General features: G+C 41.8%; 1 protein-coding gene across 3 annotated transcripts in view; it reads right to left on the bottom strand.

Annotated features, from left to right (window-relative positions):
* Positions 1-22,983, bottom strand: part of RNF14 (ring finger protein 14) — a 28,762-nt gene extending 5,779 nt beyond the window's left edge. Inside the window, exons 1-6 of one of the 3 annotated variants that reach the window (XM_061552208.1) lie at positions 22,807-22,983; positions 16,856-17,037; positions 12,860-13,002; positions 10,082-10,684; positions 8,870-9,098; positions 2,596-2,768 (exon numbers count right to left, since the gene is read on the bottom strand). In XM_061552208.1, the coding sequence (XP_061408192.1) occupies positions 2,596-2,768; positions 8,870-9,098; positions 10,082-10,684; positions 12,860-13,002; positions 16,856-17,021 (1,314 nt within the window). In that variant the 5' untranslated portion in view covers positions 17,022-17,037; positions 22,807-22,983. The remainder of the gene's footprint in view (positions 1-2,595; positions 2,769-8,869; positions 9,099-10,081; positions 10,685-12,859; positions 13,003-16,855; positions 17,038-22,806) is intronic. The other 2 variants (XM_061552209.1, XM_061552210.1) reach the window with 2 other exon arrangements.
* Between the last annotated feature and the right edge of the window lie 995 nt (positions 22,984-23,978).

The following is a 23,978-nucleotide window of genomic DNA, read 5'->3' as shown; positions in this document are numbered from 1 at the left end:
GAGGAGGGGTCACTGTTAAGCACCCTATTCAGCGCCGTCGGCAGCTCCATCGACGACGGCAATGAAGTCGATCTTTTTCTGATCATGGGCGTCACGACCGTCAGTGCCTTGACTGATGTAATGCAGTGGTCTCCCCGCAAAGAGCTGCTCCCTGCCCACTACAAGATGGCCTGCGACTACTTGGGAGCGCCCGCGACGTCCACTCCCTGCGAACACGCGAATAGCGGAGCCGGAAAGAAGTTCATATGCGTTCGCCAGTCGCTGTCGTCGACGCTCTTCATTCAGTCCATGTGCTTGCGCTCGTGGATCGTGGCCGGCTGCCTGAAGGTCCCGTCTAACCGGGCCGGAACGGCGAAGGATCTTATTGCCCGTTGTTCGTCCGAGAACGACAGCAATGACGAACTTGATCAGGTTGTTGATGAGATTGTCATCGACCAAGACGACTGGGACGAGGCAGTTATGGAGGATGGTGTCGTCGACAGCCTCAAAGCCCGATTCGAGAGTATTCTATACGAATAAAGCGCTCTACCTCGCATTTACCTGTTATAAACCTTTTTCATGTGTAGTACCCCGGTAATTACCCTGTAGTCAGGTAATTTGTATGGAGTAAGGGTAAAAGGTAGGGTAAAGGTAGGCTTGTTGTTTTTACCTTTTACCTTACCTTTGCTTCGGACTAATTATAGACTGCCAGTATGCTCACTCAGTTTAATAACTATTGCTACAAGTCTACATTATAGACTGCCAATACGCTCACCAAGCTTAAAAACCAGGCGACAGTCTACATTATAGACTGCCAGTACACTCACCGAAATTAAGAACCAGGCTACAGTCGACATTATAGACTGCCAGTACACTCACCCAGCTTAATAACCATTGCTACAGTCTACATTATAGACTTCCAGTACACTCACTCCGATTAAGAACCAGGCTAGTCTACATTAGTGTTTTTTATTCATATTTTTTGATTATTTTAATTCACTTTCTTTTCATTTATATTTTTCTATCTACGTGACTTTACCGAAAGAACCAAAGAATATGCATTTCCAAAGTACGATGTTCAACTTCCCTGCACGCGTGATTTTTTTATACAAAACTTACAATGTGCGGTTACTCAAAGTAAAAGTTAACAGCCCATATAAGAGGAGCAATGTTGAATACAGTTTAACACGTAGGGTTTCGTGACCAATATTATCCATAAGAGGTTTTTTGGGTTAGATCGCGTAAATATCTGTCGTTAAACCTGCCAGCACCTGACACAGCCAATTAGTAAGGTTTGTCACGTAAACAAAACATGCCTATTTGTTACTCGCACAACACACCGGTGTGTTGGAGAGTAAACCCACAACATTTACAATTCGAGTACGACGTTTCGGCAGTAATTACAAATAGCATCTTCAGCATTGGCTGCGCCTGATGCTCGTTTTAATTAAAGCCGAAACCTCCATTATGAATGTTGAATGTGTTGACTCATTCAATCGACCAACCGCATTGGACTGGTATGGAACTTGGTGCATGCGAATAAATATTTTAGGTGTGCTAGCTTCTGAGCTTAATCGGTTTTAATATGCCAAGAACAATTATAGTTACTTAGTCCATATTAAATGCTGTCTTGACCCAGCAGTTTGCTTGCTTAAACAAATGCTGCTGGATAATGATCTGAAAAGAAAGTTAGCCGATGGACTAAAACAACATTTGTATTTATATGTGGAGACATGGAACAAAGATTTGCTTATATATGCTTTTACCCATAATGCTACACAGGAACATAGAATGAGTTTGTATACTGTATATTAAATGCTTGATTGTCTCAAACATCTGTCTCCAGCATAAAAAAAAAAAACCTTGTGGGATATTTGGCCAGTTCTTTACTGAGCATATGTAAGAAAGATATAACCATAGTACACAAACTCATGCAGATGAAGGAATAAAAGATTAAGTATCCCTCTCCTAAAATAAGGTCGTGTTGATCTCCATTGGACATTGCCACGACTAAAATTTTGAACGCTGCTGATTTATTCAGGAATTTAAACTAGTTTTTTTATTTTACCAGGTAAAGCCCACTGACCTGTCAGCTCTTTTTCAGAGGCGACCTGGCCACACAAGATAGCTCATTAAAGTGGCTTTTAAAACGTGGGAATTTATGGTAGCAAATTAATCCAATTAATGAAATAAAGTGAATATAATTAAGAAACTAAGAATTAAGTAAGGACCATGGAAGTTGTTTCTGCGCTGACCCTATGATGGCCAGTGAAAGCTCATGGCTCGGGATGAAAAGCGAGCCCACTTAGTGTTTTGGTTAGCCGAGAGCTGTCGTGGTTCATGTGGATCAAACAGATCTAGCACACCACTTCCCAGTGATGCTAGAAACATAGCACAAAATACACCCATGCCTTGGTATTGAACGCAAGATCTGAGCGACCATCATGAATCCCTCCTAAAAAACAAAAGCCAACACCCAGGACCGCAGCATGGCTCATCGTCACCAAAACAACCATCATGAACCATTTTAAATCAAATAACCGTGTCCCTCGTACAGCAATCGGTGCCAAGCAGTAGAAAGAGAAAGTGGAAGCCAAGGGAGGCAGCGAGTCTCACTTGGATGTGTGTGCAACAGCGTGGGCAGGCCTTGGCATTCTGGGCAAGCCAGTCCTTGGAGTGCACCTCCTCGATGGCTCGCTTGATCGTGTGCTTGCCGTAGCGCTGCTCTAAGAAAACCCTGGATGCGGCGTCCGCATTGTTGTACTCTTTGACGATATTCCCGAGGTTCTCTGATAAAAAAACATAAAAGAAGACAATCCTATCAGCCGTACTATGTAAACTGCACGCTTAAAAGAGGATTATTAATGAAATTACTTGCTGAATTCAAGGGCTATGAAGGTCGTAAGTCTACCAAAGCTGGATCAATTAAATTTCCTGTTTGTCAGTCTATAAACTTGTATTAACAGGATAAGCAGTGAGAAGAATGCAAGTTACTACGACTCTTTTAGCTTTAAGAATTAAAAATAATGTCAAGAGTGCTGAATAGTTAAGCATGTTGCTTAAATAACATATACCTGAGCGACTCAATATTCTTTCTAAACTCTACAATGGCACGAGCTGAATTAGCCAGCTCTGGTGGGTCTATCGGCAAACATTGGATGAGGAATATGGTTTCCAGATAAGGTGGCATTTATTATGCCTACTTTTAGATAGCTTTTCTTCATACCCGAATATTTTTTTGTTAACGATTCAAATAATTCTTCTCCTGCTTAAATATGCAAAGATTTGCCACTGATCTCTGCTGGTGGCCCTTGGCCAATTGGGGGGAGGGTTGGGGGGTAGGAGGGGAGGGAGATTCCACATTCCCATCAGAGGGGCTGGGTCTATTGAAAGGGTAAATGTTACAAGTGGAAGACGAGATGGCATGAACATTTGTGTGGTTATGTTAATATTAAAAGATGGGCTTCGGTGTAGCCATTACTCGACAAGAGAAGGATTTTCACATAAAAAATTGTGCTCACATAGACAGCATGTTTGAAAACAAATAAAACCCTGCAGAAGTTATTGAAGTGAAAAACGTTACAATTCCATATTTTTTTATATAATCAGATGGCATGCTTTGAAAAAAAAAGACAAATTCACAGAGAGCAATTGCACCGGATTGTTGGTATGGTGTCTTCTTGGTTCTTTCTGTAAAGTCACGTAGAAAGAACCAAGAAGATGAATCCCTGCAGTCACGAAAGCTTTAAATCGAAATTGTTGGTATGGTGATTATTCTAAATGTAGGTGTCTCACAAGCTACGTGCATTATGTTTATTTTACAGAAGGGAAAATTGCAGGTTACACGTGTGTATTAGAACAACTGTAATTGTATGACGCATGGCAGTGGAAGGAAAATATGCATGCATGGACACAAATTGCAGTTTTAAAATAGGTACGAGTAAGCTCATGGAAAAAACACATTACAGATTTAGTTTCTATAATTCAATAACCAAAGTATCTATTCCATAAATATTCACAGGTCCAAAGTGTACAATTTTAATACCTGGCAATTACTTAAAACCCAGTCCTTCCCTCTCAAACATTTCAAGGAAGATGCACCCTCAAAATAGCACTAATATTGAAATACATATCTAGGCTACATGTATCCTGTGCTGTTCCAACATATGACAATATTGTAGATTCGTAAAGACCAACTACACCATATTGTTAGGATGCCATTTTTTTCTATGGCAGTCAAATGACAGTGACATCTTTACGATAATCATACAAAACACACATGCCAATATCCACTCTCAGGGCTGATGTAATTTGGTAATATCACGCAATTGCATTCCAAGTGAAATTGATTCCTTGAGCTTCAAATAGACATTTAAAAGCATGTGTAATAGGTGCTCAATATTTCATAGACATAGTAATCTGAGCAAGTGACTTCACAAAAATCTTAAAAATGTGATGTCATATGACAAAATATATTTGTGGCAGGACGGTGGGTTTAACTATGTACGTTGCTTTTCGGAGGTGATGTAGATCACACAGCCATAGTTATAAATTAGTAATACAATAATAAAGTGTGTGTATACATCTGCAGCACTTAAGTCAATCTGCTGCTGGATGAGGGCCTGCCCATAGCGTGCGGGTTAGTTTGATCACAGTTCACCGTGCTGGTCAGTATGAGTTGGTGGAGATGAGCATAGACATGGAAGAATAGAAGTTCAGTACAACAAAATATTTTACTGATTTGCCCTCTGTTTCCCACAATATAACGTTGCAATTTTGTTATAGTAATAATATAATTGGTTGTGTGACAACATGTGTAGTGAGTCCAACCGAGTCGCAGACGTTATCTTGGGAGCAACACTATTTATTCTGCAACCGAACACAACATTACACAATCTACACTCGGGTCTCGAATGCCCATCTAATCACGCTACGGCAGAACTAGGCACAGTTCGCTATCACGGCCCGGACCACAAGCTGGGTCCCGGACGGTGTGGCTCGAGGCTTCTTCTCCCTGACGTGGATCTTCTTCACAACAGCACATGAAGAACCTCGAGCTCCTCACGGGGCCCCCGTTATATGCCCCTGGGCTGGGGCTGGCTCCGCCCTTCGCCCCGCCCACCTTCAAGATCTCTCGAGCTCTTTCTCGAAGGTTTCCGAGAGCTCTTTTAGACCAAGTGACCGCCCAGCGGCCCCCGTCCACCGGTGGCCCCCCTCCAATATCATCTGGTCAAGTGTCAGCAGGTCAACCAACATTTCATGCCCCAAAGTAACCCTGGCTGGCTGACGCTCCCTCTCGCTCCCTCACCGGGAGCCCGCACTGCACACTGCTCGCGGTGCCTCCGTGCTGACCAGTGCTCACCCAAGCCCCGCTAGGGCTGGTACTACACCCCATGACCGGGCTGCCCATAATGACAACACATCATCCGCCGTGACTTCTAAGCCCGGCACCACAGTGACAATCACAGTCACTACACATGTATAGAGAAAACACCACAGTTTGGATGGTTGTGAATTCGTCCCTGTTGGGAATTGATCAGTCCATCATCTGTATCGGATTAAGTATCACTTTGTGCCGCCAAGTCAACAGTGGTCATCCTTTGGAGAAACTGGCCTCCCATCGTGGGAACGTGGAATTTCTACCGCTGGCTCAGAGTCGTCAATGGAACAAATGCCATCGTTGAATAGTATTATTATGTTGGGTTGGTTAGCACCTTGCGCTATGAACCTGCCGACCATCTAACATAAGCGGCAAGTGATATCTGAACAGATCTTGGGTCTCCACCTTTATCAACCCACCTGGTTAAGGATGATCAAGCAACAATCCACAACCAACAACGCATGGGGAGGCATTCATCTAGCAGTGCATGACAAAGGACTGAAAATCTTTCATGAGATCTTGTAGATGTCTACAGGAATCGTATTATATAATCTTTTTCCCTCCATTGATTCTTGGAAACACGGGTGCTGGCACTAAGCAGCAAGCACATGTGTAAGCAGCAATATATACAGTGTGTAACCTTCAAGCGTGTTAAAATATTAACACATGACATTTAAGTGCTGTCGAGAACAATGTTTCAAAACAGCAATATAGCCCATTGCGTAGTACGGCAATATAAAACTCGGCAAATACTTTCAAATATCTTTATGAGATAGGAATGTGTGTTGGACTCTTTGAAAGAAACTAGTATTTTGTACATATTTGTCACGTTTTATGCACAAGAAATACTTTATTTAGCAGTGACAGCAAGGAAAATCCCATCTATGTGCCTACTGGTTTCATTCAGGTAAACGAATAAGCACAACTTAAATTCACCCTAATATAGATACTATGCTGCCTACTTATTTGTTACAACGTACACAAGGCGAACACAACACCAGCCTGCAAGTGGGCATAAGTCTGCCAGTCGGGGGGCAATGTTGATATTTGTTTTCAACTAATGGATAAATAATTCTTTTTATTTGGACCCCCAGTATACGTGGCCGATATTTTTCCGAACGTCACAGGATCATTAACATCCGCTGTGATGCAAACAGCGCATCATTTATGGTCACTACACCTTAGCGCCCAGGCACTTGAACCACAAACCTTTGGAACAAACAGAAAATGCGTGAACGCTCTGCCATGTCACTGCCCCGCATGGTAAATATTCAACCTTGTGACTCACATGCCTCCTGCGATAACCAATAAAACCTACTCATGTGGCCGACAACATAATGCATGTCACTTCAAAACACCTTGTAAATACAGCCATTTTGAGTACAGGTGTGCAATTGTATACATGGCTAATTGCTTTTCAGTTCAGCGTCGAGCCTGTTAACCGTGAACATGCGTCTGAAATTAAATTTAAGGGCTGACATTAATTCACGTTAGGGGGCACTGTTGTGAGTACATTCAACTCACAATCAGACAACCTGCAAGTAAAAAACCCTATATAATAGCAATGAAATGCAACTACATCTCAAGCCACTGCACAAAATAGTGGGACATTTACATCACGTGGGGGTGGAAGGAGCTGAAAAAGAAATCTGCGTATATATGAGATATAGGTATTTTTTGTAGAAGAGAATCATGGCCGATAGATAAGAGCAAAGCATTGAGCCTGGACTTGAATAGGAGCAGAAGGTTGGCAGCTTGAATGGCACAAGGTGAATGAGTTCCAGCACAATGGGGGTAGCAGAGGAGAATAAGCAACCTCACATTTGATCAGATCTGGAACAATGATGGACTGTCAGAGTGGTTGTGCTAATGAGCTGCTGCTCTCTGGGTCTGCCTGAGCTGCTCCTCCCTGAGTTCCTGCTGCTCCCTTTCTGTACTGCCTATTTGAGACAATCAAACCTAACTAGACTGTTAGTGTGTTGGAGTTATCTATGTGCAATGTCTCTCATTAACTCCCCTCTCGACACCTTCTGTTAAATGCCACCCTTCTTACACACCCTCCCTCCCATTCTGCACATCCACTACATCATCCCACCCCTTTCCCCCACCCTACCCAAAAGTGTCCCTCTGCATGGAGTGTCAAGTCCCTTATTTTTCCCTCTTCCACTTTCCTCTCATTATTGTCTTTCCTTAGAGCCTCTCCTAACTGCCACCCATCATTAAAAAGCTATTCCTTTACCCCTCTCAAATAATCTGCTCTGTAAATGTCTGGTTATGTTGCTAATACTGGGTGGAATCGAGGTTAAATCCCATCTCAATTCTGAATTATTCTGTATAATCTTAATTCTGGTGAATTTGCAAACAGAACAGGCTTCTGGATTGTCCACGTAAACGAAAATTTCATCACCTTTGTCCAGATATCACTCTTCATTTGCAATAAACACGATATAAATGAGTAACTATACTCTATTTCATCTAGATAGCAGTCCAAGAGGTGGTGGCATAGCTATTTACACCCACAATAAAACACCATCCTCTCAAACCCATTCTGTTACGAATAAAAGGTTATGTACAAGTAGTCATCATAAATGCCACTTTAGCTGGCAACCAAATCCTTCTTTTAATGTGTGGCTATAGACCACCAGAGCTGGCTAATCCAGCTACCGCCATTGCAGAGTTTAGAAAGATTAGAGTCACTCACCAGGAAAGAATGAGTAATTATTAGAGATTTAAAATGGAATTGGCTCAACCCACCAGATGAGGTTCAAACCTTTGTTAATTGGTTCAACCTCACTCAGCTAATCGACTCAGCAACGAGCTCAAAAGTAGATAAAATGAGGAACGAACCTCTATTGGATGTACTGTTGACTTATGCTATGTAAAATTCTCTCAAGTCGTCATACTTGGAAATCATCATAGCACCATTCCATAAGGCACTCGAAAAAACAGTTGACATCCAAATGGCCATCTACAAGCCTTCAGCCAAAATGTTCTGCATGCAATCTAGAAAATGTATCTGTCCCATCTAAAGCCTCACCACGTTTATGTAGTAATGGTAATCTACCCCAAGCTTTTAATTACCATACGATCACAGTGCTGACATGCTAAGCCAACTCGCCTCACTCAAGACAATCGATACACCTCCTGTCCATCTTATATAACTTATCGCTCAAGGAAACTTCAGTACACCAGGAATGGAGAACTCCTTCCGTTTGTCCTCTTCTAAAAGGTGGCTCTACAAGACGACCACAAAAATTACAGGCCAATATCAACACTAGTTGAAGGCCTACAAGAGCCACCCCAACACTCTTGAGCAGACACTTTGACCTTGAGTTGAGTCTACAATAATCTACAATCTAAAAAATATTTTTGTTCAACAATTTTTTGTTCTCAAGTGCAAGATACCCTTAAATACCATATAGCATTTGCTGACTTTCATAACAGACCGAATGACCTGGGTACACCCACTCAAATGACGGATGACATACAAAAGAAACAATGTGTACACACCTGATTTAATGATGCAGGCCGAGATGCCGTGGTAGGCGTGCCTGCACACATTGCAGAAGGCAAATTTACACTGGGGGCAATGGCCCATGGTTTTGTTAGGCTCCAGCAGCACAGGAGTCTGGCAGCTCATGCGCGGGCAGTACACCACGTCAGCCATGAGGTCGAGGCTGGACTGGAGCAGCAGGCGGTCGTAGCGAGAGAACAGCTCCTCTCCCACCAGCTCTCTCACCTGTGCAATGAACACAACACACCACTTAGGAATTTTGCCAGAACGGCTTTGCAACATCCGAGTGCTCAACTCACACTTTCAAAAAGGTTGCCATTTAAAGTTTCAGTCGAGGGTTGACGAAGTCCATTGTACTTCTCGGGTCAATAAAATTGGGACCACAATGAGGAATTCAACAGTGAATCCCATATACATAGTTATCCGTTGCCATATGAAAACATAAATTCCACCACTGGCTCAGGAGGATATTAGTGGAGATGGAGACCAGGATTTGAAACCGTAACATTCTGCAGTGTCTCTTGATTTATGGAGCACAATAAATATCCACAAACTTAAATGGAAGCCTGTGTGTTTTTTAACAATAAATGCAATATCCCAGTATGGTCGTTGAAACAATGGAAATATTTCTCAAATCCCTTCAACCTCTGTCCACCAAGCAGTATAAATGGGTACATTAAAGTTGCAGTCCTCGTTTAACATGGTAGATGCGTTCTTGAAATGTGGCATTAAGTGCAAAAAAACGCGGGAAGCAAAAAGAATGCCCCCATGAAAATGTGACAATAAAATTTGGCGAGATACAATGTACTATGCGCACGCAATAGTGGAATAACTGAGGGTACGCCTCCGCGTGACCGTATCATTCCGCGAACTGTATCATACCGCTCTGTCGCCCAGCTCAAAAAATTAGTCAGAAACCTCGTTTTAAGGGTGCGTGTTCCAAATTATAATAGACGCATTCCGCGCTGTGCAAAAAGCGTTCCCAAATGGAAGAATCGCGTTATAGCAAAAACACGTCAATAAATCGACATTTGGTGCGGCAGGGTAAAGTGAGGGCACTCCCACATTTTCAAAGACGTCTGACCACTGTGGAAGAGGCCAAATACCCTCTAGTGGGGTTCTCTAGAGCTCCCTCTAATCGAGGCTTGAGCAAGCAATTTTAAAGGGGCAAATACCACATTTAAATGAACTTCCATCCCATTACTTGCCTGAGATGGGGTAGCAGCTGTCTGGCACTTGGGCTCTGGGCAGGTGAGGCTGTGCACATTGCCCTCCTGTATCTGCAGCTGGAAGTAGGCACTCAGGCAGTCGCGGCAGTACACGTGCTCGCAGCCGCTCAGGTTCACGCATGACGAGCCCAGCTTTTCGCACAGGCAGATGTGACAGTTGAACACGCGGGCGGAGAACACTTTCTGCCTCTGCGCCTGGTCGTAGTCCAGCAGCTCACCGTACAGTGAGGACCAGGACTCGCAGGTCTGGATGGACCGTGGGTCCAGTGGTCTCACGTCGCCGGGAACCCGTTTGTGCTGCTTCGCCTCACCGTGCGCTGCTGGAGACTGCGATAGACCCGCTCGCCCACCGTCGACTGCTGCGGTTTTGACGATGTCCTCGGGCTCCGCTTCTGCCCTGACCGTCTTGCCATGATCACGCTTGCGTGTCGTTCCACCGGCGATGGACTTGACTTCCAGGGGTGGAGCAATTCTGAGAAAATCCAATGTGTCTTCCTTCAAGAACTGCGACCAAGTATACAAGATTTCCATGCCTCTGCTTTCCTGCCATAGCTCATCCATTGTGTGGCAAAGCCATGATAACTGTACAAGGAAACAAGCAAACATGTGGCGATAACTACTTAATTCATAGAAAGAGCAGCAAATGAAATGGAAATGTTAAATATATATTACGAAGTGAAACATATAATTACAGTTATATTTACTACTCTTCTAAAATAAATATACTGTAATGGAACATCAACTGGTTGAAATTAAGGATGATCACAAACACATGAAAGAATGAATGCCATTGTATTCTTATTACCAAAAATATGAAAAAGTACTGCAAACCCATGATCTATCACAAATTTTCATGCGAGTTATTCTAATAAGCACATTACATTGAAGTAGGGTCTAGAAATACGACTAAATAAGGACCATTTGACTTTTTTGTTTGTTTTTACAAGTAAAAAGTTAAAATGTTTGTCAGGGACTCAGTCCACCATCTGTGTGAGGTTGATTAAATGACAATAACTCTGTGAGAAGTGAATAGTGGTTTTGAGAGTTTAATCAGAGGCCCAGGGATCGCAATGGAGATGAGCACCACCAAAAAACCAAGGCATTGAGCATTTTGACCGATATATTTTCACTGTCCCCTCTAGATACACAACAAAATATTTATGTGTGCTCACCACATCCACAACAACATGAATCAACATTTCCCACAATTGAATTTATTTGCAATATCAGTGTTTGTTATAATAAGGAAATCTTGACTACCAAATGTTTTATTATATTTTACAAACGAACCAAACAAACAAAAGCTGTGATGACATTTGCATTGCCATAGTTACTGCTGACATAAGACATTCAAACTTGAAAATCTTGGATGTGGCCGGGTTGCCCAGGGGGGCTAATACCATGCCAGAGCGCAGGGCTCACACTGCTGAGATTGAACTAGGTACTCACGTATAGGATATCATCACCTAACTTGGCATTATCCAGTTATTTACAATGATCTTTGCATGGCATATAACAAGATGTGTGTAGAATAAAATGCTTAATAAATTGACTTCAGAAGTATTTATTTATTGTCATTGTTCAATCTGACACAAGTTGATCCTCTGCTCTCTGCAATAGTCACGCATTGAAATGTTGTCATGAAAATTAGATGACACCAATAATAATTAGACTAATTAAAATAACTTTCATCCCTTTTCTTGGTTCTTTCGGTAAAGTCACGTAGAAGGGAAGTAATAAAATAATAAAAATAAAACATAATAAAATAATTATCACGACGTTTCGGCCCCAACGCAAGCAGCCGTCCTCAGGTGAAAACCAGGTCTGTCGAGGTGACAGCGTCTGAATGAAACAGCACACGTGCTTGGAGCATATATATAAGCTGGGTTGGAAGGGGGGGAAAGGGCACCTTGACAAAATAATTTGCATATCAAGAGAAATTTAGCATATTTATGGGAAATGCAGGTATGTGATTAGTACTACTTATGCCCGTGCATTATGCAATTTTAGCAGCATCAAAGGGAGGGGATTGACCATTACACATAATGCAATGGCATAAGTAGTACTAATCACATACCTGCATTTCCCATAAATATGCTAAATTACTCTTGATATGCAAATTCTTTTGTCAAGGTGCCCTTTCCCCCCCTTCCAACCCAGCTTATATATATGCTCCAAGCACGTGTGCTGTTTCATTCAGACGCTGTCGCCTCAACAGACCTGGTTTTCACCTGAGGACGGCTGCTTGCGTTGTGGTCGAAACGTCGTGAGAATTATTTTATTATGTTTTATTTTTATTATTTTATTACTTCCCTTCTACGTGACTTTACCGAAAGAACCAAGAAGATGAATCCCTGCAGTCACGAAAGCTTTAAATCGAAATTTCATCCCTTTGTCAATCCAGTGTATGGATGAAGGCATCTCCATGCCATATTATTCATGTAGGTTGTTTAACCATACTTCACCCCTCTAGTCTTTGTGGATTGCAGATGAGATGCACAGGACCAGTTCAGACACATTTGCACCTATGTTAGCTTTGGCCAGGAATCAAACTGAGGTCGACAGCACAGCGTATTGAGCATTACACAACTACTCCCTCCCATGACAGCAATCATCATCAACAGCAGCCATGCTCTATCCACTGCTGGATAATGGCTTCCCCAAATCATCAGCATTCCTCACGGTCTCACCAACTGAATAACTAAATTTCAAATGGGAAGGCTAAACGATATACGTGTAAATCCTCGAACATCTGACCTGCTCACGCGACAGCCATTTGCAGGATATTGTGAACTGTGGGGGAGATGTTGAAGGGTAGTCGGAAGGCAGCTCAAAATTCATCACCAGTGGAGGAAGATGCTGCACCACAACGCATTCACCCGGCCCAGTACCTCCGCTGCCTGCACAACGCCGTCATTGTGGTTTCATCATGGACAGCCACACGTGTACATTGCATTCCATTAGGGCATGTGCCCATCAACTTTGTTCACAATAAACACTAGCCTTAACATCGTATAGTGGTAACTTCTATTACATTCGCTGTCATAGCTATTTGTACAATAACCTATAAGCTAGATTTAAAACTAATTTCTTTTTAACTGCTTTTTGTATTTAGTTTGTTGTCCTTCCTCCGCACCTCCGATTAGCATGGTTGGCTACAGTACGGTGCGAAAGAAGCTCAACATACATATGTCCAAACAATTATGAGGATGTTTAAATATTATACTCTGAAAGCAAAATAATCCTTCCAAAGAAAAATGGATAACTGTTGTCGTAAAATGGTGGTTATCAAGTGTATTAGGAAAACCTCTCCGGTATATTTCAGATGTTATTCAAACCAATATGTGATTTAACACTCTTGTGTCCAAATTGTCAATGTCTTCCTTTCATCTCAGTCGATGCAGTAAAAAGGTATATACTTTTTTTTTCCAATCTTAACAATGAATACAATAACTGCAGTAATAATCATAAAACATGAAATAAAACATAAAATAATACATGTTCCATTTGTAGAGTCCAATGCAGAGCAGGCAAAATATACCTGACTGTGTGCACAACCCTATAAACACTTCATGGAGATATGGGTTGTTACACTTGAAAGATACAAAACTTTTAAGAACCAAAAATGTGGACACATTTTAAATGAAATAACCAATTAGGAGACTAATAGTCAATAAAAAGTATGAATCTGGGACAAGGGACTATTATGCAATCTCGATAAATGGCTTTGAGTTTGCAGTGGAAATTATATATTCCAAATACAGTGCCCAGACTTCCAAGTACGACTTTAGGCTTCCTACAAAGTGGTAATTATTGTATTTAGCCAGGCAGAATGATGCCCTCCATCAACTTTCGCTGATACTTGGACTCACAACCAGCCAAAATAAATGTACTGATATTATATTACATATGCATAACCCATATACTAAATTTACAAATATATTACAGTATAAATTAACGTGCTTTTTTTGCTCAGCAAATACAAATGGTCACTAAAGCACGTGATAAACATCATTTTGAGTGACGAATCAAAAAAACACAAATGCCAATCAGCAAAATTGTGCAAGATGCCAAAATTACCTCAGGAATGAAACCACGTGTTATAACGACGATGAAATCATTAACAGTTACTGGTCTCCAAATCACTTTTTAACATTTATTATGGTGAGCATTCATACTATTTAAAAAAACAAAACAAAATCCCTCGTAAAATTGTTATCATGGTCCCCGAGTGCAGGCCACACATTTTCAAGCACTGAGAAAACCAACACTGTTCAAGCTGTCATAGAGAAGAGTTAAAACATTTATTGGGTTGCGCAAGGTTATCAGAACTTGCGAAAGAGATGATTGGGAGGGAATTACAATACACAATGTTGAGAAATTCAAGGGAATGAGCAGAAATAGAACTGTGTTGACATGCAGACTGTTGGTTGAACAAAGTGTGGATGAGATGAAATGGGTATGCGTGTAGTATTTGATTTGTTTCTCCAAAATATTACACAATGTAATACTATCTCTATCACTACCATGCATTGTTTCCTCCCGGTGTAAAGTGCACAACTCACAGGCTGAAGGTTTTCACAGGATGACTCAATGTATCATTCCTTCAGGGTTAAATGAATAAGGACTATATTCTTGGTACTTTCGGTAAAGTCACGTAGAAGGGAAATAATAAAATAATAAAAATTTAACAATAAAAATTCTCACGACGTTTCGATTGCAACACAAACAATCATCATCAGGTGTGAAAACTACAGCAAGATTTTTTTTAGCTGAAGTGGAATTTCCTTGCTGTAGTTTTCACACCTGATGATGATTGCTTGTGTTGCAATCGAAACGTCGTGATAATTTGTATTGTTTTATTTTTTATTATTTCCCTTCTACGTGACTTTACCGAAAAAAACAAGAATATGAATCCCTGCAGTCACGAAAGCTTTAAATCGGAATAAGGACTACTTTGAGGTGAATCAAAAGTGATTGTCCAAAAGAGGAACTGTCATCCACTGTACCCTCCAAACTTCTAAGAGGAATAAACAAACTGTGGAGTCATTGGCAAGCGGGCTATGAAGTCCATTTGCCCACCAAATATGGTCTTTTTAAATCCTTTATATTAAGTTCGCATGCTTGCTTGCTTGCGTGCTTGCTTGCTTGCTTACGACCGTGCAAATCTTTCGGTCGTTTTTTAACCCACTTCCCGTGATCCAATCGAGCTGACATTTTCCACACAGACTCGTTGTGCCAGACAATTAATGTTTGTGAAAATTCCCAAAATGTTACACTTTTTAGGCAAAAAAAATTTATTTTACATATATTCAAATAAAACTCATTCATCGCTTTGGCTGAACGTCACAGTATAAGAGCCCAGAGCGTAACCCCTCCACAGGCCGTGGCGGAGTAGCGCAGTTGGTAGCGCCATCGCTTCCCATGCCAAAGGTCGCGGGATCGATCCCCGCGTCCTCCACAGGCGAATATATTTTTAAATCCTTTATATTAAGTTCGCTGCCACGCATATAAAGGATTTATAGTGAAAAACTTTGTTTTTACGGGTTATACTTATTTGCAAGCTTGGGTGACCCCATTGGGTTAAAAACCTGTATCTCAGGATTTCTGGCTCAATGCTGTGACATAGTTATTATCATCACACCTAGCCATCCATCCACCTCTGAAAGAACAGAACAATTTACCTGTCATAATATGTTGTGCTCTATCAAGTCATTCAGTGTCCTAAAGTTCATAGCAATTATTTTCTGCAAAAATGTTCACATGCTCAGTGCTGAAAGTAGGACCTACGTGTGAACAAAAGATAATCCTAGGTCCAAAAAGGTGCATATGCCCCCCCCCCTCACTTTTTGTACAATTGTAGTCGCATTTGTATGTTAACATATGTAAATTGTATGATATAATCAATTATGAGTTGCCTATCCTTAATGGGAGCTGTATCAAGGCAAGTCAAATTGTCGTCCTGCTCAAATGAGGACGTAAGTGACGCAATGGACATTTTCACTTACGGCTGTGACCCAGCAGTGGAAATTCTTACATTCCCATAGCAACCACAAATCAGAACTTATTTTACAGGCTCTGGAGGAGTGATGGTACGAGTCGACCTACAACTCAGATTTCGACTTCCAATGTTCAGATTATGGGTCAAGCACTCTGAGGGTTGGCACCTGACCGTATAATTCAAAGTCAAAATTTCATTTGTCAACAAAATAAATAAACAGGCAATATGTCTCTGTCACATATCAGTCAATGCAAGTACTTGTCACACATCTTATCAGCCACACAGCCTTCTGGAAATGTATCATTTCAGCAGCATTATTTCAACAATGCAAACTCTGACCTGGGTTTAGCATTGTAAACTAAACTATACATTTTTACCAGGTAAGGCCCCACTGAGCTATGTAGCTCTTTTTTGGAAGCAACCTCGCCACAAATGATAGCTCAACTAGATGGCTTATTTCACATGGAAATTTATATCAGCCAAATATTCGAAACGCATGTTTTTAAATGTGCAGGGGAAAACCGGAGGACCCGGAGAAAAATCCACACGACCATGGGGAGAAGATACAAACTCCAAGTATACAGACGTCAGGGTCAGGATAGAACCCACGACCTTCTGTATACCAGGTGAGGTAGTTAACATCTCACCACCACGGCACATTCAGTGTCTCATCGGCGGTCAGGCTGCCTTGAACAAATGCTGATGAACTGCTAGATGTTGATAAGCAAAGACGTGTAATGAATCAAGATCACCTGTCTTGATGTGTACGCCTCGCACAGTGAAGCCTGCAGGTAGATCCAAGAAGATCCGCAGCTCTCCTCCCAAAGCAGTCTCAGCCCGAAGAAATACATCCTCCCCGTATATACTACTCAGCGCCAGCAGCTCATTCTCCTGGGATTCGAAATCTTCCGACGCCATTTATGCCTGCAATTTCCTGACAAAACCAAGCAAAAATATATACAGGCGGTCCTGGACTTAACAATGTTCGACTTACATAATCCTAGTCGGTTTGGCTTACGTCAATACGTCAATTCGCACTTACGGCAGGTCACCAAATGCCACCCGTGTTGTTATTTACAGTGGTCGGACCCGCACATACGGCATGACATCGACTGAGGCGCCGGTTGTGGGAAAACAAACATACGGTACGTCGCCCAGTCAGCCTGCCTCCCGATGCAATGCTCCAGTGCTAAATCTCTGCATTCTTAGTGATTTTTATGCATTTTGATTAATTTCATCCTTGAAATTGGCTTATTAGTAACTAGCTTTACTACCCGGCTTCGCCCGGGACTTGGATTCACGACGCCCGGCCGCCTTTGTCTCCCCCAAGTGGCGATGTTCACACACCACACCAGTTACTCGTTTGAGGCTGAGTCGACCGAGGGGAGGCCCAGGACCGGTTCAAATAATCGTCACCGGTGGTGGCCGTGAGTGGGAATCGAACTCGGGTCGCCAGGTTCATAGCGCAGCGTGCTAACCACTACACTACCGCTCCCCCAACACACACGCGCGCGTCCATAGGTAAACATACACGCGCTTTCTGCAGACACACGCAACTTTCAGGGTGCGTACGGCAGTAAACGACTCAAATAATAAACAAATGCTGCGCGAAGAACGCCTTAGACCTGCAACACATTCGTATGGCACTTTACTCGCGGAGGGTTGGGAGATGCGTGACATCAGCAGGCACACTGCGTAACGCTTCCGCATGCGGGTGACATCACAGATGTGACGTCACAGCTCACTTCCCGTGCAAAATATATCAATTATTGCCCACCCCCCCTCTCCAAAAAAATATACAAAAATCTATTATTATAATTTTTGCATGGTGTACAGTCTGGAAACTACCCACATGCAAAATTTCAAGTTTGTTGCATGTCGGGAAGTATGCTAAACATTTCGAACAGACACACATATTCACAAATTTCCCTTTTATATATATAGATAAATCGGCATTTTGCGACCCCCACTGCCACTGTGTAGCATATTATTACGTGCCAGGGACTCTATGAGATGATAGGAAAATAGTCCGAGTCCATAATTGGCAATAAGTAATGGCAAAGCAGTTATAAGTGACTCAGAATTGTGCGCAGATGATTGCTTGTGTTGCAATCGAAACGTCGTATGCTATTATTTAATTTATTATTTTCTCTTTTTACGTGACTTTACCGAAAGAACCAGAGTACACGACTTCCCTGAAGGCATACCTTCAGCGAGCGCGATGCCGATCACACACGGTTCGAATTTGACCCTCGATCGATGGCTGTGCCATCGCCGCACACGCGTCGAATAAAAAGCAAGGGACAAGTCCTTACTTACTAACAACTCCTATAATTTTTCATTGCTGGAGGAGGGGTTGACCCCCCCCTGAAAATCCTGGCTCCGCCATTGTACATACACATACATACATGACCTCTCGATTGACTGTGGTGTATACATTTATACTACTGGGTTATTGACAGAGGTGGACAGATATTGGAAGGTGTTTTAATGGCCCACCAGGAGATCGAACCAGTGAACTGAGGATTGCAAGTCCAGTATGCGAACCATTACACCGCGCGAGCATACAAACGGTAGAACATTTCAACTCCACCACGTGTCAGGCTGATGATTTTAAATAATGTTGCTGCAGGTGACACGAACCCATTCATTACAAAATAGGAATGAAAAAAAAACCCATTTGATTCTTACACACAAGATTTAATGTATGCATAACAATGAACAGTAATCAATGCAATGGTATATCCCTAATACTGTATAATAACAATGAAGACTTACGTCCTGAACCACTTTTATGTCAAATAACAGTTTATACATATTATAAATAAACATGCTTTCAAGGCTATGAATGTTGACACAGGAGAAAGTTAGTTTTCCAGAGTAACCTATCAGTTATCCATCTTTACAAACTACTGCACTTTCATGCAACGTGTCAGGCTGGTGTTCAGTCACAAGTGGGCAACTAGAATCAGAATATTTATTTAAACTTGAGAAACCCGATGAGCGATAAATATTTTATTTTTTACAGATGTCCAGTAGGGGCACGGGGTAAGAACGTTACAACAACAATACAACAACACAACAGGAGTGCAAAGAACAAGAAACGTAAACAAATCACCCACACACATACAAATAAAACTAAACCATCCCCATCCTACCAGACAAAACCCACGTAACTCCCTGTTTGTACATTAATAACACACACTGCACAGCATTCATATCTTTGTATTCATCATCATCAGTGATGATCAATTCAAAACTGGGTGAAAATATATCTAAGTCGTCACCATCTGTCGTGATCTTATGACGCAATAGTCCACCCAGCACCCACACACGAGCTGATATCATCACTTCATCTACGCGGTTGACAGCCTCTCGGATACATTGCATCCCCTGACTGGCACTCAAATCTGAAATGCTCAATAAACACTGCACACTTGTCACCACCTGTTTTACAGGGGTATGTGCACATAAAATATAAATATCCCATTACTGACAGATGAATTGCAAAGGGAAAATATTAAACATGAACGATGTGCCCGAGGCCTTGGGAACACATTTACATAATATGCATTGTTTTGACATTTGGCAGGTCATAGCTGATACGGAATTGAATAGTTATAAAGTTAACATTTCAGAATATAGGTTTTGTAAGTGAAGTGAAGTAATTTAAAAGCTTTGAGGGCAAACGACAAACTAATTTGAAACACTACAGTAGAAAAGGTCTGAACAATGGGTAGCAAAAAAAGGCATTGGAGGCTTTGACAGGTTGGGATATACCAAAAGCTAATTTTCCTTTTAAGTTTATGGCAATTGTGAGTATGGCTCCGTTTTTTTAACAAACAACGGGATGTACTGTACTTTAAGTACTGCCATTATGTGTCTAATTGATTTAATGGCCCATGCCCAAACAAGGCAGCCCCATCCCAGCTGTGGAAACGCCACAAAGTGGCATTAATTGTATCGATCTTGGCAGGCTAATTGGCCGAGTCGACCCTTATCCATGGTTTGAACTCAAAAGCTTACTTCCAAAAAGTGTTTATCCCGATTGCACATATGCACACATTTACATGCGTTGTAAGTTAGTGTATAAAGACATGTGCTGTTGGTTATAGTGTATACATGCTATAGTGTGCGCATACATGTACACACATACATGTGTTGTATGTTATTTTGCATGACATGTTACATTTAAGACTTTGCTGACAACTACTGTAATACAGTAGTTAGGGCAATATATTACATCATTGTATCGTGTATAAGTCTCTCACGACATCTTGTGGCACAATACGGCATTACATCTTATCTCCACAATTTTTCCAAATGTTATGGGATCACCAACTTGTGATGTAATGCTGGTTGGTTGGTGATACTTCTTATAAGGGGCGTTGTAGCTTTCTCCCATATCACACATTGCAACCAATCTTCGGATTATGTCAAGGCAAAGTTAATCGATGCTGATTTTCTGCATATAACTTCGTTGTGATGTTACAATTGTGACACCAGCCCTTGTAAATATTGGCAGTGTTATATTTCCTTTTGTTTTGCAACAGAATACCATTATTTTACTGATCCGCTGAAGTCATGCACAGCACGAGGCCCTGAGCCCAGTCCTCCTCTCTTGTCGTAATCCCAAAACCAAAGTGCCCCATCAGAACCTAGCAGGGATCTTGGCGAACAAATGAACCTGCTCAGCCAATGAATAAAAAACAGAGGCATTGCAGAGACATGTTAAAGATGCAGCTCGTGTCGTTGCTTGCCCCACGTCACTGCTGTCAGAACATCCACGAGAGGGAGGTCAAGAGCGCCCCAGGAAGCGATAGGGGAGGCCCTCAGTTGAACATACAGGCTGGCAAATCGCCCGATGAAACTGGTTGTAAACACCAGCGAAACGTCGTACTCTTGAATTGTGAATGTTGTTGGTTTACTCTCCAATACATAATCGGTGTGCTGAAGTAGTAACTAATTGGCACATTTTGTTTACGTGACAAATCTTACTAATTGGCTGTGTCGGGTGGTGGTGGGTTAATGACACATTTATATTTACGCGATCTAATCCAAAAAAAACATTATTATGAATAGGGGAGACCCTGTAGAAGGTATTTGGCCTACTCTTCCACACGTTTTTGACCTACTCTTCTAAAAAATTCAAAAGCTATTTTGAAACAAAAGTGCATGCTGTGAACTCACATTCAGATATTTTTTTCCGCCAGTGTTGCAATGGCATGGCCAACAGGGCAAACAGAGCCAAACGTTTGGTGTTAGCAACAATACAAAAGCAAACTTGCACAATTTAACTTTGCTTAATGTTCTCAGCCTTCATGTTTTTCCCCCCCTAGTTGACGGAGATTGTCATCTACAGGTGGTGATGTTAGCTTGTGATGACACTTGTTGAAAGCTGATGACTTTAAAAAGTGGGAAATAACCCACAATCTATCGTTCGCGTGCGTTCAGTGTTAACTAAACAAGGGGCAGACCTGGGGAGTCCCTTACTCAATGCCAACCTACATCAGAATCTTTATCCTGGAGAAATCCGATGGGCTATGAAACGCTTTATCACAGATGTCCAGCAGGGGCGGGTCAGAAAGTTGCAACAATATAAAACACGATATGGGTGCAAAAGGTAAGTAAATCACTAAACATAAATAAACTATATTCTTTGGGTCTTTCGGTAAAGTCACGTAGATGGGTTCAAATTAATAAAAATAAACAAAAAACTACGACGTTTCGAATCACAACACAAGCGATCCTGATGACGATCGCTTGTCGTGATCATAATGTCGTTTTTTGTTTATTTTATTTTCATAAATTTGAATCTATCTACGTGACTTTATCAAAAGACCCAAATAATATGAATTCCTGCGGTCACGACAACTTTAAGTCAAGAGATAAATAAACTAAACTTGACTATTTTTATTTTACCAGGCAAAGGCCACTGAACTATTCGTTGTTTTCCAGCGACCTGGCCACGAATGACAGCTCAACTAAGCGGCTTACTGCGGAAATTTATAGCAGCCAAATACTTTAAAACACAGGTTTCTAAATGTGGAGGGGAAAAAAACCAAAGGAACTGGAGAAAAACCAAGGCGACCACGTGGATAACGCGCAAACTAAAAATATCAGGCGTCAGGGTCGGGATCGAACCCATGGTTCCTGCATATCAGGCGAGGTAGTTAACATCTCCTAGCCACCGTGATGATGATGAGAGAGAGACACACAAACTCCAAATATACAGCAGCATGCGTCAGGGTTGGTGATCGAACCCACGACCTCCTGCATATCAGGCGAGGGAGTTAACATCTCCTAGCCACTGTGCTTAGCAACTGGGGAGCCGGGGAATGGGGCGAGGGAGGTTGGGAATCAAGTTTTATAAATCCCCCGCAACTCGTATCGTTACACTTTGAACTTAATTAGAGCTCTAAAGCGAGTTTCCAGAGTGAACTGTTTCAAGGCCTTGCGTTGTAAAGGTGACCGTGTGGCAGCCCGCAAATTAAAACACCACAAGTTTACATTACCAAATTTTACTTTGAACAACAAACAATGCAAATAGCACTTAAGCGGTCTCGATAGAACGTATGGAGAATTATTTTAGCGGAAAAGGAAGGCAAACTTTATCGGCGGATGCACTGTCATCAAAGTTTAACATCGCGAGGTTGGGTTACAACCACAAATCGGCACCCACACACGTTCGCAGAGCACTTACCCAAACCCACGCGTCTCCTGGCGCTTACTCTTGCCGTCAATCGCTAAGGGATTGCACGCACGTATGCGAAGACGTCTGCTGATCTTTAATCGCGAGAGGGTTGCGGAGAATTCGGCATCGTCCTTATCGTAGCCCTCAGCGGTAGGCCTCTGCTCTTGAAATTCTACAACAGATGAGACAGAGTGGGGTGGGGTGGCGGGGGGGGGGGGGCACGCTCGCCTCCGATTGGTTGACCAGGCGTGACGTCAGCGCGCTTCGAATATTTATTTATTCTCTTAGTTTTTTTCGGTAAAGTCACGTAGGTAAAAATAAATAATAAATTAATATAAATTGTAATATAAATAAAATTATAAATTACTGTATTAAGTGATACAGTAAATCTGGCTGTGACGGTCCCACCTGATGACGGAGACTTGTGTTGCATCCGAAATGTCGTGATTTATAATTTTATTTCTATTATTATTTCTATTATTTTTATTATTTATTTTTACCTACGTGACTTTACCGAAAAAACCTAAGAGTATGAATCCTTGCAGTCACGAAAGCTTCAAATCTAGAATTATGTATTTATTACCGCGGAAGGAATCCGATGAGCCGTAAAGCTCTTTTGCTCACAGGTGTCCAGTGAGGGGGCCCACGGGCGGGGCCAGGACGTTACGACAACAAACACTACGGGGGAAAAAGACACGATAGGAGTGCAAAGTATAGTGAAGGTAAACAAATAGCTTTTAAGAAATATATAGAAATAAAACTAAACTATGCTTTTCCTTATCTGACCAGGTGAGGCCCACTGAGCTATGAGCTTATTTTTCAGAAGCGACCTGGCCACAAATGATAGCTCAACGAAGTGGCTTATTACGTGAACATTTTTAGCAGAAAAATAATCTGAATGATATAGGCGCATGTTTCAGCCTCGGGGTTCTACGTTAGTCGATTTCCATAGGATTTTTTTTAGGGTTTTATATGATTCTCAGGGTTGTATAGAATCCTTAGGGTTTTATATTATTCTCAGGGTTCTAGGTGATTCCTATGGGTTTGCTTTGTCGGGGTTCCAATGACCCGTATGGTTGAACACGATTAGCAGGGATTTATGATTATTAGGGTTCTCTACGATTAATAGGGTACTAAGTGTAATTTCTTTGGGTCGTCATTGTTCTCAGTGTTATTGACGA

This window comes from Lethenteron reissneri, chromosome 16, assembly GCF_015708825.2.
Source record: "Lethenteron reissneri isolate LAM-NWPU_2019-01 chromosome 16, ASM1570882v1, whole genome shotgun sequence".
In the NCBI taxonomy this organism is placed as follows: domain Eukaryota; kingdom Metazoa; phylum Chordata; class Hyperoartia; order Petromyzontiformes; family Petromyzontidae; genus Lethenteron; species Lethenteron reissneri.
Note: the sequence above shows the minus strand (reverse complement) of the source record. Positions and strands in the feature narration are given on the sequence as shown.